The following is a 15,023-nucleotide window of genomic DNA, read 5'->3' on the forward strand; positions in this document are numbered from 1 at the left end:
TTATATCCATCCCCAAACAGCTAAGTTGTTAACAGCATCATATGAATATTTAGCAATGCGTGAGCTGCCTAGCGTAGTACTGATATCACTGTGCAATCTACAATATGTAAGTGACTGCCCATGGTTAATAGAGATCCACAAGTTCAGTTGACAAACAGTGACGCATGACGTGATAGGTACAGTGTTACACATAACATGCAAACAGACTTAAGACACATGCAGATTCCTGACAAAAGCAACAGCAATGAGAGAACTCTGTCTAGCATGTTTGCCAAAGAAGAGGACCTCACAAATTTGGGTTGAAGCCTTTATGTGTAGCAAGCACATGAGTTTAGTATTGTGTTCTTGGACATGCAGCCATTCCAGAAATCGTAAGATTTGTTATCACTTGCAGATGATTAAGTCACTTACCTCACAGCGTGCCCCAGTAAAGCTGCCATTACAGATACACTTGTAGCTGTTTACCAGGTCCTGGCAAGACCCACCATTACTACACGGGTTAGGGTCGCAGTCATTTATATTAATTTCACACCTGAATGGTTACAAGAATAACAGTATAACAGCCGTATCTCCAGAAAAGGCAAATGTTTGCTTGGTAAAACATACAACATATGTAGTGAGGATATATTTTACAACAGTGCTAGTATGCTGACCATGATGTTCTGTTTGCTGCTTGATATGAACACATAGGGGGTATATTTTCTGAACTGCGGGTTTGGAAAAGTGGAGATGTTGACTTTAGCAACCAATCAGATGCTAGCTGTCATTTTGTAGAAAGTACTAAATAAATGAGAACTATAATCTGATTGGTTGCTATAGGCAACATCTCCACTTTTTTAAACCCGCAGTTTATTAAATATACCCCATAGTAACAAGTGTTACGTAAAAGTAAAACTTATGCGCAAACCAAGATGCCCACAGACTTTTCTCTTAGCGTGTCTTTACACTTCTATTTATAATATTATGAAACTTTGCACTGCTATTTCTAATATTATGCTATTTGAGTGGCTAAACCAGGAACACCCTGTTGACAGTGTAAATAATGACAAGGCATGTTTTCCCCCACTACTTAGAGTGGCTGAACTCATCAGTTGCACCAGGTAGGTACACTGACTGCGTCTCGCTCTCTCGTGAAGATTAGTACTTTTACGCTGGGACCTCAGCTGATTACCACTTTGGTCATGCTGAGTCTTCATTGATGTCATCATGACCTCCCCCCTCCGAGCTAACCTAAGGTCACGCATCCACAAAGACATACTTGCGGTATTGACCAGAGAGGAGAGCAGGTAAGCTGAGGTGAGGGATCGAAGATTCCTCTACCACAATGCTCTCCCCACAGGATTCAATGACAAATGCCATCTTCAGGTTAAATCACACAAAGTAGCAGTCCACTATGGGGACTGTATTGGCATATGCTAATGGTGGGACTGCAGCACATATCTCAGATATTTGCTGTGGTTCTATAGTTATAAATACCTACCTTACTTAAAAAATGCGGTTATCATCTGACAACGGCAATTTTTGGGGAATTTAAGGCTAAAGGGACCTTAATAAACAGGCCCCATAGTCTTATATCCCTCCATATACTCTGTGTAGGCGTATGAAAATATGTGGGCATATTGGTTATATACTGTTAAATGAGGCTATATGGGGAATATTGGCTATCTGGTTGTATGTGAATCTATATGAAGGTTTGCTGGCTATGTGGTTACATGTGAGACTATATGGAGGTATACATTTTCACCAATATCATTTTAATTTAGTGACCATGGTAACAAGTATTCCCTTCTATGTTGCAATATGTAATGTTATATTTTTGCATTGTATATGAATTAACCTATGCATGTTTCCAGCACTTCAAATACAAACTATACTATTATGCATGTTAATTTGACGTCTGCCAATATGCAATGTACCTAATAACTCGTACACGCTGGTATTGTGCACTGGTGCCAGCATATACCAGTCTGTTCAATGGGGTTCCCCACCATAAGACAACGTTAATGCATTAGTCAGTACTTCCCTTTCTGTATATTTTTAATAAACGCTCTGATTTATCTTTTTGTTATCAGGCCCGGCGCCCCCATTAGGCAACCTTAGGCAGTTGCCTAAGGCGCTGGGACCTGCAGGGCACCGGTGACTAGATTTTCTAATCTAGTCAGCGGCTTGGGAGAGAAGTGCAGCGGCGGCGGGGTGCTGTTTTTCAGTGTCCGCGGTACTCTTAATTCCGATGCGCCCCGGCCGCCCAGTGCATCTCACACATGATCACTGACGTCATTGTGAATAAAGTCCTTTCCCGACGCCTCCCTCCCCTTCCAGCATGCATCGCTCCGCCTCCTGTGTGAAGCAGCCGAGAAGCAGAAAAGAAAAGAGAAGAGGTTTGAAGAGCCCCCCTGCATCTACTGACCCGACTTCAGGAGAAAAAAGAGTGAATAAATAAAATCTAATTATTATGTATTTATTTTTAAAAAAGAGGGTGCCCAAAGTCTAATCTAGCAAGTAGGGAGGTAAAAAAAAAAAAATGGGGGAGGGGGGGGGGGGGTGTAATATGATTTTTTGGGCACCCCATAGTTTGCAAGTTAAATATAGAGCATGAGGTGCCAATAAAATTGTCATTTTTTTCCACCATAGTTTGAAAATAAAATATAGAGCATGAGGTGGCAAATAGTCATTTTTATACCGTTTGCCACCTCATGCTCTATATTTTATTTTCAAACTATGGTGGAGAAATGACTAATTTATTGGCACCTCATGCTCTATATTTTATTTTCAAACTATGGTGGAGAAATGACTAATTTATTGGCACCTCATGCTCTATATTTGACTTGCAAACTATGGGGTAGAATTTCTACACTCTAGTTTGCAAGTGAGGCAGAGGGGGGTGCAGTGGTGTGATGCAGAGGGGGGTAGGGGGGTGCAGTGGTGTGATGCAGGAACATATGTGTGATGAAGGGACATGTTAGGGCCGTACATTGCCTTTAACAAGTGCATAATTCATAGGCTTATTGTGTCAAGATTTTTTCCCTAAAATCTAACACCTGGATACCTCCCCTCTAGAAATCCTGTGTCTGCAGTGGAGTCTGGACAGTGTTCTGCATCAAACATCACGGCATCTGGACCACTGGAGGAGGTAAGGCTTATATATTTTTTCTTTTTTTTAAAACAGGAAAGCACAAAGTCTAGTATGTAAGGGTCTGTGACACGGGTATTTGGTGTGTTCGCCGGGGGTGGGGGGGAGGTGGGTGTTTGAAATTTTGCCTAGGGCACCAAGAACTCTAGCGCCGGCCCTGTTTGTTATGCTCCTGTATTGTTTACCAGGCAGAGCTGTCTAATTTCATTTCCCTTGGATACACCACAGCTCTTTGCAGATATAATGGTGTCCATAAAGAAGTTTTATTTCAAGAGTAACAATTAAATGTCTAAGGGGGAAATTCAGTTCCCCACATTGAGCCACCACACATCACAACAATATCCGTCTGTTCTCATTTATGGGTACCCGAACATTACTGATCTTCCTGCACACGTCTACAGGGTGCCAAGAAAAATCAGTGAAGTTCCATCGCCGCGGAGTGTCTTCACGATCATCCTGGAAGCACTCCACGGCACCTAGCAGGGAACTTATTTCCCTCCTAAATGTCCTGATCAATAATACATACATTGTTAATGGGCATGTACAAATGAAAAAAATTAAAGTCGTCTCAAGTTCACATTTATGGGCAAGCAAGTGATTGTACCAAGCTCAGTCTGTTAGCTCTTTATAACACCATTGCTGGTCATTCGCATATGTTCAGAAGGTTCAATATAATGTGAGTGATTACTGCTCTTTAGTGGGGGGAAAACTAAGGTTGGGATGTACATTAATGGCCTATTTCATGGTTTTTACCTCCTCCCTTTGAAGCCTGGCTTGCAGGTGCAGTTTGTTCCCAAGACTCTACTGTTGCATTTTCCTCCATTTAGACACGTAAAATTTCTACCACACTGCTCAGGAGGGAGAAGCCATCTGTCAATGGGAAAGAGTCACATGATATTAGTGTGTATATGTGTGTGTGTATATATATATATATATATATATATATATATATATATATATATATATATATATATATAAAAAAGACAAAAAAAAACCCGGCCAGGTGGTTTTGAGAGATCCGTGATTACCATCAGGAAAGACTGCAGATAAGCCTATATTTGTTTTATATGATGTACGGGCGCATTTTATATATATTAAGGATTTTATCTTTGTAATAAAACACTTTTATGGATCATAATGTTATGAGCTTGTGTTGGTACCCAGCTTTGAGGAATTGTTGGTAGCCTTATTTGGCATACTACACCATAATAGTTTTGCTCTGAGTCCATAGTGATCTGAACTTCTGGAACCATAAGGACTGGACATCAAGGAGTCTATATAGGATGTCGGGAATCTAATTACAGATAAGCTGTTTATTATTTGTCTTTTGGTACGAGGCCAATTCACTTGTTTGCCACATTGAGAAGACTAATTGTTGGTCATTTAATACACTATGCGTGGCGCTTCTCTTTTTTTTTTTTTTTGTCTTTTACAATTATTTGAGCACTTGCAAATGAGTGCTTGTTTTTGAGGAGCTGCCTGCTGCGTAAATTTGTATGTTTTTTATATTTATATGGTGTATGAGGTACACACATATATATGTAAATCATTGTCACACATTTTGGTGTTTTTCTAATATTGCACTAAGCGCCTTTTGCTTATTATCTTTCTATATATATATATATATATATATATATATATATATATATATATATATATATATATATATATTGATACTGCTTGTCTGCTTCAAACAGTCAGTGGTATTGTTGAGGCCCCTTCTTTCCAGTTCCCCGGGGGATGGGTGAAAGAGGTTTTAGTGTACAGGGGGCCAGCAAATAGGTTCTACCCAGGTAAGTAAAACTCAGCATGTTATCTTAACATGTTCAATTTATCCTTTCAAAACAAAAAGTCTACTCTACACAAGCAAATATATTTTGAACAATGATTTTGCAAAAATATCTTCAGTTCTGTTAAACTCCTAAAACCTTTACATATACACTTGCAGGGGCGCACGCAGGATTTTTAAGGGGGGTTCCCCCCCTCTACTCCATTTCGGCAGCACTGTACTATACAGCACCCGCGGCGCTGTCAAAGAAGCGTCTGCGGCGGTGCTGTATACAATACAGAACCCCCCCCCCCCTGCGTGCGCCCCTGACTTGTGATTGTTACCTGTGAATTAATAGCTCTTTTATACAAGGTAACTTGTGTTTTAGACCTATGGTTATTTTAAGATTAATTTTCTTGGAGATGATCTAATGACACTTACTCGCAGTAAACCCCAGTATAGTTGGCTAGGCATTTGCATGTGTAGTTATTCACACCAACTAAACAGGTCCCGCCATTCAAACACCGATGATGCTGACAATCATCCACTTTGGATTCGCACTTTCTGCCAGTGTATCCTGGGAAACAATTGCACTGATATTCCGTGCCCAGGTCTATATACAAGCCATGGGAACAGAGGTTTAGTTCACAAAACTTTCCCGTCCATCCTGCTGCACATACACAGCTGAATGAATTAAATAAATCCTGACATTGTCCGCCAGGCAGGCAGGGGTCCTCACCACACAAATCTTCTCCTCTACAACCCATTTCCACTGACTCTGATTGTCTTCTAATAAACTTCTGAGGAAATGACTGGTCTGCAAATGAGAGATATAAGCCTCCAATGGACACTTGGCCAAGGCAGCCAGTGTAATTCATGGCCAGTGTAATTGGGGTGTCTTCTGCCAGGAAATTCAAACTACCGGCATTGCCTTGTAGAGTCATATTCTGCCCATTGTCCAAATTTATTGTCCATTGCGAAAGCACCTCCATAGGGTATTTCATAAATATCACAAGTCTGTGCCATAAAGCATCAGAAACCATTATGTTTGTATCAAAGTGGACATTTTCCACACTGTTTCCACTTTGTATAGCGATGCGCAGATACCCATCTTGAATGATGATGGAAATATTGTCTAGATCTTTGGAGGCTTGGAGCAAGACAGCATCTTTATCTCTGGTTCTGAAGTCCAAACAAACAGATGTAAGCTGTATATCTGATGAAATGTTTGGAGTGAATATCACTGAGCTTTGTTCTTTGAAAGTCGCGTTGACCAGACCTACCGAAGTGACAAAAATTACATCAAATAATCTTTGAGACTGGAGACTATATCAATAAATATAACAATGCGAAAAAAGTTACTGTAGGTAAAAATAAACTATATGTGCTAAAGTTAAAATAATAATACAAAAATGAAAAACTGTATAAAGGTTAGTTTTATGTGCAATATTACAGGGACAATCCTGATCATCAATCTATTGTTTGACACATAATAAATAGCATCTTTATTTCAGTTAATTCTTCCTGAGGTCATTTACTATGGATACTTAGCAAAGATTTCTAGATCTTACTGTAAGTAGATGTATAACAGTAAATACTCATATCTAATGTGAAAGCTCCTTACATGTATACCCCCCAGGAGTGTCCTGGCAGGTGGTCTCTGGTGGACAAGGTCTGCGTTGGCACCACACGGGCTCCTCACATGTTGGTCCAGTGAAGTTGGCTGAGCAGATGCAGGTGAAGTCATTCCAGGTCACAGTGCATGTGCCATCATTTTTGCATGGGCCAGACTACATAGATGGATCAGATAGTCAATTAATCTGCTGAAATGTACTCAATCCCTTCCAGAGAGGAGTCTTTTTTTACCTTCATATACAGACCACATTTTAGTTTTGACAGGTGTTTGTCAAACTGGCAATATAGTACCCTAGTAATTTTTTTCTATAAAATAAATATTCTACTATCCCCTCTCCCTCTTGTGCAGGATGGCACTGAGAAGACCTGCTGCTGTAACATTGTCACCTCACAGGGCCCATCTTTGGCTGGCCAGATGACCAGGTAAGTGCACCTTTGGCTGACCATGTTGGAAAGCCAGCTGCTCTTCAGGTAGTTGGGACAGAGTGTAGCAGACGTGATCCCTGGATCGCCTTTGTCATGTAATGCCCAAAAAGGAAGCTGGCTTTCCAATCTTGCCAGTCTACTGTGCACTGATATGCTCAGCTGTTCCCCCAAATATGGGCCCACTGTTACAGTGGGGTAACAATGTTATTCCAGTAGGGCTTGTCACTGGAGCCCTGTACAGTGGAGGTGGAGGGGCAACAGCAGCATGCTAATGATGACAGTGTAGTTGGAAAAAAAACAGTTTCCTAGGGGTAAATTTATCAAGCTGCAGGTTTAAAAAAGTGGAGATGTTGTCTATAACAACCAGATTCTAGCTGTCATTTTGTAGAATGTACTAAATAAATGATAACTAGGGGCCTGATTCATTAAGGATCTTAACTTAAGAAACATCTTAATTCAGTCTCCTGGACAAAACCATGTTACAATGCAAGGGGTGCAAATTAGTATTCTGTTTTACACATAAGTTAAATACTGACTGTTTTTTCATGTAGCACACAAATACTTGATAGTTTATTTGTACACTGAAATTTAAAGTTGATATCTGTGTGCTACATGTAAAAACAGTCAGTATTTAACTTATGTGCAAAACAGAATACTAATTTGCACCCCTTGCATTGTATATGGTTTTGTCCAGGAGACTGAAATAAGAAGTTTCTTAAGTTAAGATCCTTAATGAATCAGGCCCTAGAATCTGATTGGTTGCTATAGGCAACATCTCCACTTTTTCAAACTCACAGCTTGGTAAATTTCCCCTCTAGGGTTTACTGGTCCTTTAAATGATTCTTTCGCTAAACCAAACCTTAATATATTGATAGGAGCCAATCAAAGCTACAGTAGAATTGAGCAAAAGCCCAATCCAATAATAGCTGTTGTGGTAATAATAATACTGTTTTTAAAAGTATACCTTATTCTCTTTTGTTACTCTCTTTCTCACATAAATCTTTATTTGACAGCCAAGTCTCATCATACTTAAAAGTTTTAATGCAGTGGGATTTAAACTGACATTTTTTTAGCTTCATTTAAATTCTTAGGGGTAAATGTATCAAGCAGCGAGTTTCCAGCAGCTTTCAAAAGTGGAGATGTTGCCTATAGCAACCAATCAGATTCTAGCTGTCATTTTGTAGAATGTACTAAATAAATGATAATTAGAATCTGGTTGCTACAGGCAACATCTCCACTATTCAAACCCACCGGAAACTCGCATCTTGATACATTTACCCCTTAGACTAATTCATAACGCTCCTTCTCTACAGAGTTGCTTTTAATTCATGGTTACCACATATGTATGACATGATGTCACAAGACTGAACTTAAAATGGTTAATTAGATGGCTGCATTCACTACAATCTTTTCACACCTCCTAGTTTCTACAATAAACATAGCTAATAGCTAATAATTGGAGCATTTTCAGTAATTTTCACATATTCTAGTTGTGTGGGTACACACATTTCTTTTTTAGTGCAAGTGTCTTCAAGAAAACAAAAGGACTAGTAATATACAATAAGAACTGCCGCTATTAAATCACTGGCGAAACTACCATTGGTGCGGCAGATGCAGTGCACCGGGGCCCATGGAGATAATGGGGCCCGCTGCATGACAAATGCAGAGGGTCTTGGGCCCCGTTCCCTCTACCCCGCCTCCCTGCACCTGAGCCCACAGCTCACTAGTCCCGCCTCTGTATGTAATATTACATATTCCTACATACTCACAGCACACATATCATCAGATACACAATCCTTTGTTATGTTACTGATAGCACCAGGGTAAGATGAAAAGTCTTCATAGTCTCGTGGGAAAAACTCCAAGCGATGGCCATTGATTCTTACGTCTTGAAGGCATCCTTTAAAGAATCCCCCCCACTGCTCAATATTTCCCCCTGGGGGCATTCCTCCAACAAATACTGTATCTTTCGCTGAAATTGATAATGGTGGAAGCTCTTTCTCAAACATGGTATCATTGACTACCACTTGTCCTTCCGTAACTGCTATATTGATCAGGTGCTTCTTGCCATTGCTGATAAATTCTTTGAAAGACAGAGTCTTGGCAAAAAGAGTTGCAATGTGAATCTGTCCAGATTCAAGGTAAATCGTCAAGTAATCCACAGTACTATTACTGATCTGCACCAGGAGACCATCTGGTTTAAGAGTCCTGATAAAAGCAGAAATATTAAAAGTGTCTCCAATATCCTGGGTGATAGTAAAGTTGGCAAAACTAGGAATACTTTCTCTGAAGAATGTCCCGGACGTGTACTCTATGCAAACAAAGGAAGAAGGAAATATGAATCAACAATGGAGATATAACAGTTTGTATAAATGGAGTGAGGTTACAAGAGCAGTTTGATGGCTTGAGCGATACATTATTGTAAGCCGAGATACACTGGGTGACAGAGTTAGGGTAAATGAGAGGCAAGAAAGATGGATCTTGTGGGCAGAGAACAATGCATAGATTATAGGAAGAGAAGGGTCTAAACTTGTTCTGGACAGATCACAGAAACCACCAAAACCGTATTAGACAATCTGCCAAACTTGACTTTGGAGAGGATTGAGTGCATTGAGCCATATCAGAGCTCAAAGAGAACCGGTTCATCTACCACTGAAACTTGGGAAGGTGGGAGGTAATCTTTCAACCGTACCATTCAACCTTTTTCATACTTCTTACTTTTTTAGTTCCGTAGGCAAGTAGATTAGTCAAATAAATGCTATATCAGAGCTTAACAGATAGAGGCAATATTTGTTATAGTAAAAATACACAACAATTCATAACCAATTGGATGAAGTCTATAATATGATATGTACGGGGTGAATGTTGAGGTACAGAATTATTACAATCTAAAACTGAGTAGCTAATATGGAGGGAAAGCTCAGATTAACAAACACTAATAAATCAGCTACATACCTTGCAGGCAAGTTGTTCCTATGTATGGTCTGGCACACTTACACCTATAGCTGGTCCAGTGGTCAATGCACTGTGCTCCATTGTGACATGGGTTGGAATAACACCAATCTATTTTATGGCATCCAAGCATCATATCAAATGATCTGTCACTTGTAATATTCTGTGGCAGCAGGATCTTGAAGTCAATTGTGAGATCTTCCAAACAACCAGTAAAATTTAGCTTACTCAGTGTATTGTTTAGCAGAGAGGCTTGAGCAATCCCTCCTATGTGTACAGTAGAGAAGGATTCTGGGAACTGGGAACCATACTGAGCACTTAAGGGTTCAGTTCTGGAAAGAGAACCGTTACTGTCACCTTTCTGAAGGAGAATTAGTGCCAAAGTAAAATTCAAATAAACCTCTGCTTTGTACCAATGACCATCATCCACTCTGTGCTCATCAATTACCAAGTAAAAAGAAGAATTATTGCTTCTGAGTGCAACGTTCAGCAATCCATTATAGAGCTCAAGTATTAGATAGTTCTCTTCATTACCACGGTACAAAAGAACCATATCCGGCAAAGTTGTTCTAAACCGCATAGCTATATGGGCAACGCTGTCTTCAGCACTCCTGTTGCCTCTGTTATTTACATCCAGATCATACAAAATGTATCCACTTGAATTGAAAGAAAATGTGGTGGGAGTGGAACAGTTCTCCCCATAAAATCCTGGTTGGCATCTGCAGGTATAACCGTGTGTCTCTCCTTCATATGTTGGGATGCAGATGGCTTCATTTTGGCAGCTGTGATTCAAACACCCCTCTAGAAATACAGAGCAGTTTTTACCTCCGAAAGTACTTCCACCTAGCACAAAGGATGGGCAGCTACATATATAGTCTGCAACACCATCTTCACAGCTGGCCCCATTCTGACATGGATTGCTTTCACAGTCATCAATGTTTTCAGCACACAAAACACCTGCACAAATGTAAAAAAAACATTATTTCACATTTTTCAAGTATTATAAACACAAGGATCCCCAGCTATGCAAGAACCCAGACCGTAGAGCATGTGTGGGCACTTGCCCAGCCTTGAAATTACACAACCAGCTTCCGTAGTTACGATTATGTTAATGCTGAGCAGATTGAATTCATATAAGATTTTGCCAGCAAAGCAGAGTTCCTGTACTTTGATATAAATGTTTATAATACTTTATATGCTGTGTTACAACCATTCCAGTCTGACCAGTTGATTGTTTTGCCCACTGAATGAAAGCAGCCAGCCTGTGCCTGGCACTTACTCTGTTCAGTTAGATTCCAAACAAAGTACATGTTGCATTCTACTATTGAAAGACAAAGAACTATACTCGACCTCCCCCTTTCACCGCCTTGGAACATTCTTGTGGGCACCCATAAAACCATAGTCGTTCTCTGAAATGCATCAACTGACTAGTATAAAAGTAATCATCTATACATTGAACATTCTATTCCGCAAATGGACATATTCATATCAGGCTGGGTAATGATTAATTTACTTTGACCATTTTAGTTATTGCCCTAAAAAGCTGGAAAAACACTTTGCACTAAATAATATAAGATGTTTGCTGACACTCACTCAACAGTTGAATATCTAAGTGAAAATCATGGTCTGAAAGTTTTCATTTGTCATTTAGCCTGAGTAACAGAATAATATGGACATAAGACAGGGAAATACATAGTGTGGTCAAGGTGGTGGTGGGCTGTCGGAAAAACAACAGCCCACCACAGTCAAAACTTTCTTTGTTTATAAACACCAATAAGGATATTTAAGATGCTCAGAATATATACATACAAAAGCTGATTATATCGAAAGAGACATTATTCAAACATTTTGCACAAATCTGTAAATATTTGATTCAAAGTAATGTAATACCTTCTAGAGGACACCTGTAGCTACTACTGTTACTACTGCCCCTGTGTGTACTGTGTTATACTTCATTTCTGTGTCTCTCCCCTCGAACCCCAATCTATTTGCCTTCCCTCTGACAAGTTACAATATATAATACACAACTCCTAACATTCAACTGGCAAGCCACTGATTCACCAGCCATATCTTGCCACATTCCCATTTTATCAAGAACACCCACTAGAACTATAATCCACAAACCCCTTCACCTGCCAAGAGTGACAGTATGGGGTAGATTTATCAAACTTTCTAAAAATGAAACATGGAGGTGTTTCCCATAGCAACCGAGTCTAGCCACCATTTATCTAGTACATTCTAGAAAATGATAGCTAGAACCTGATTGGTAGCTATGGCAACACCTCCACTTTTTCTTTTTAGAACGCTTGATAAATCTACCCCTATATATAAAATACATGGTGTATGCAGATATGGGGGGTAAATGTATCAAGCTGAGAGTTTTTCGGCTTTTAGCGTTTTACAGTTAGAGTTTATCAGATTTTAGCTATCATTTATTTAGTACATTCCACAAAATGACAGCTAGAATCTGATTGGTTGCTATAGGCAACATCTCCACTTTTCAAACCCGCCGGAAAACTCTCCGTTTGATACATTTACCACATGGTGTCCTTGCAGCCCTCCTATGAAACCATTCACATTTCTAGGCACAAACTAGTTATAAATAGTCCTGAATAAGCCTCAACACAAGTTGTAAATCGCTTATCTAGAATATAGTTTTATAACCTATGGTACATGTGCATCAATAGCATAGTTTAATGCAAACTTGCAATCTCCTTACCTTATGCTAAAAGTCATAGGGCACATCAGTATTTGTACAGCAACTGTGTGTAGCCTAAATATCAACAGCTAGGAGTACATCTGAAAAGTGTTATGAGAAATATAAGCTAATAAGATATTCTCCTTTCTATCCCTATTACAGATGTCATTCAATCTGTCCCGCAGTAAATAGCTTTGTACTCAGTCTGCCTTGTGCAGATTACCCTAATAATCCGATAAACATGACATGTGGCAGATGAATCAGGGTTTAAACTGATCTGTGAGCCAGGAAAACAATAGATGTTATCCCCGCTAGCCAGAAAAATGCTGGATATGTGAGCAGTCTATCGACATCATTACAATGTGCACAGGGGAGAGAGGGCCACTGATATCACAACTCTACACTCTTTGCCGACAAGGGGGCACAGTACATATCTCTCTGATATTGGCTGGTAGTACGTAAACTCTATTCAAACAAAGAATTAATCCAACTTTAATGAAACTTGGAGTTAGCCGCAATAGAATAATAACAGGGGGCACAGAGATAATCAGAAGCAGGTCTGAACCTCAGAATAAACAAAAGCCCCGAGACACACGTGTAGTCCTTATTATATTCCCTTTACGGAAGAGCTCCAAGACCTACACAGTTCATTTATGAGTCATCTACAGATCCAAAGCATATGATGCAGGCTTTCATGTTATACTACACAATGGGTGTCATGTGTAAGCTGGAGATAACAGTGTCTTGCTACTTTGTGATGTCATGTACCTGTTTTTGCATAGTAGCACCGTTTGTATGGACCCGTGCATGATGTAGCATGGAAAGATGGTGTCTAAAGAGATAGGACATATGTCATACTTGCCAACTCTCCCGGAAAGTCCGGGAGACTCCCGAAATTCGGGTCAGTCTCCCGGGCGAGCTGGCATTTCTCCCGCATCCCAGGTTTCACTGAGAATCGCGTCACATGACGCGATTCTCGGTGATTCGCGCCATTTTGGAGGGCGGGAGGGGGCAGGGCGAGGCCAATTGCGTCATTTTGGCCCCGCCCCACGATGTGGTCATGGGGGCGGGACCAAAATGACGCGATTGGCCTCGCCCTGCCCCCTCCCGCCCTCCAGTCACGCACCCTCTCCCGGAAACTTCTTTCCGGGAGTTGGCAAGTATGACATATGTGTTAATGGGCACTGCATACAGATTGCAGAATAGCCATAGACTGTAAGCTTGCGAGCAGGGTTCTCTTACCTCTCTGTCTGTCTGTATTACCCAGTATTGTTTTATTAATGTTTGTTCCCAATTGTAAAGCGCTACGGAATTTGCTGGCGCTATATAAATAAATGTTGATGATGATGATGATAGCCTAATATGCATACTTGCCGACTTTCTTCAGCTCCCTTCTGGGAGCCGGCCAGTGGAGGGGGGCGTGAGGGGGCGGGACGCATTGCGCAAATGGCAATATATACTTGTTTGGTGCTGTGTTCATCTTTCACTTCATATGGTGCCTAGGTTTCTGTTAGAACATGGCCACTGCTCTGTGACTCCAGATTAGAACAAAAGGAAAAAAATACAAAAACTGACACCTGCTTCACATATATATATATATATATATATATATATATATATATATATATATATATATGATTTATCCAATCATTACTTGCTAGGAAGGTAAGTTACACAAAATATGGAAGAACAAATCAGACTAATCAACAGGCAAAATAGGCCTATTATAATGTTTAGCTCGTCTGTTTAGTTAGAGCTGGATATAGTAATAACCCCCCTCCTTACCTCTCCCTCATATCTCATTCTTTGCCTCCCCCAACATTCTCTTTTCATTTTAGTTGGTGAAATCACACAGGAATGCAGCGAATTCTTCCCAGCACCGTATAACATGAGCCACCTATTTCTTAAGGCAAACAAAATGCACTGAGCTGTACCAGCCAGTGTCAGCCTCAGACAGACATAGGCACAGAGCTGTAATACGGCTTTGGGGGCCCAGGACACTTAAACCCCTATTGTCATGATCATATTGTCAGCAAATAAAATTAAGAACATAGCAACATCGTTCACATTGGAAAAACAGAAAGGGGTCATACCATTAAAATTATATATGAACATAAAAACTATATGCCAGGGACCCATAATATTAATAAAATAATGCATAAACTATACACTATACTATTATACTGTGTACAGTAGATGCATTACAAAGAAAACCTGCTAAATTAAAATGAAAACTGTGATACAAAAGTGACTGTGTGTCCAAAAGATTATATTGCAACAATAACCACAACAAATATCCATGATTCTCTATATAATTTATCTATCTATCTATCTATCTATCTATCTATCTATCTATCTATCTATCTATCTATCCATCCATCAGGCACTTTCAACATGAAGAGCGAGCGTGTGCG

At 40.0% G+C, this 15,023-nt stretch overlaps 1 protein-coding gene across 2 annotated transcripts in view; it reads right to left on the bottom strand.

The window, feature by feature from the left end:
• CRB2 (crumbs cell polarity complex component 2) overlaps window positions 1-15,023 on the bottom strand; it is a 109,101-nt gene that overhangs the window by 8,559 nt on the left and 85,519 nt on the right. For both annotated transcript variants that reach the window (XM_075184733.1, XM_075184732.1), the window contains exons 7-12: window positions 9,915-10,868; window positions 8,729-9,270; window positions 6,523-6,688; window positions 5,340-6,177; window positions 3,884-4,000; window positions 412-532 (exon numbers count right to left, since the gene is read on the bottom strand). In XM_075184733.1, coding sequence (XP_075040834.1) covers window positions 412-532; window positions 3,884-4,000; window positions 5,340-6,177; window positions 6,523-6,688; window positions 8,729-9,270; window positions 9,915-10,868 — 2,738 coding nt within the window. The remainder of the gene's footprint in view (window positions 1-411; window positions 533-3,883; window positions 4,001-5,339; window positions 6,178-6,522; window positions 6,689-8,728; window positions 9,271-9,914; window positions 10,869-15,023) is intronic.

The sequence above is a fragment of the Mixophyes fleayi genome, chromosome 9 (genome assembly GCF_038048845.1).
Source record: "Mixophyes fleayi isolate aMixFle1 chromosome 9, aMixFle1.hap1, whole genome shotgun sequence".
Classification (NCBI taxonomy): Eukaryota; Metazoa; Chordata; class Amphibia; order Anura; family Limnodynastidae; genus Mixophyes; species Mixophyes fleayi.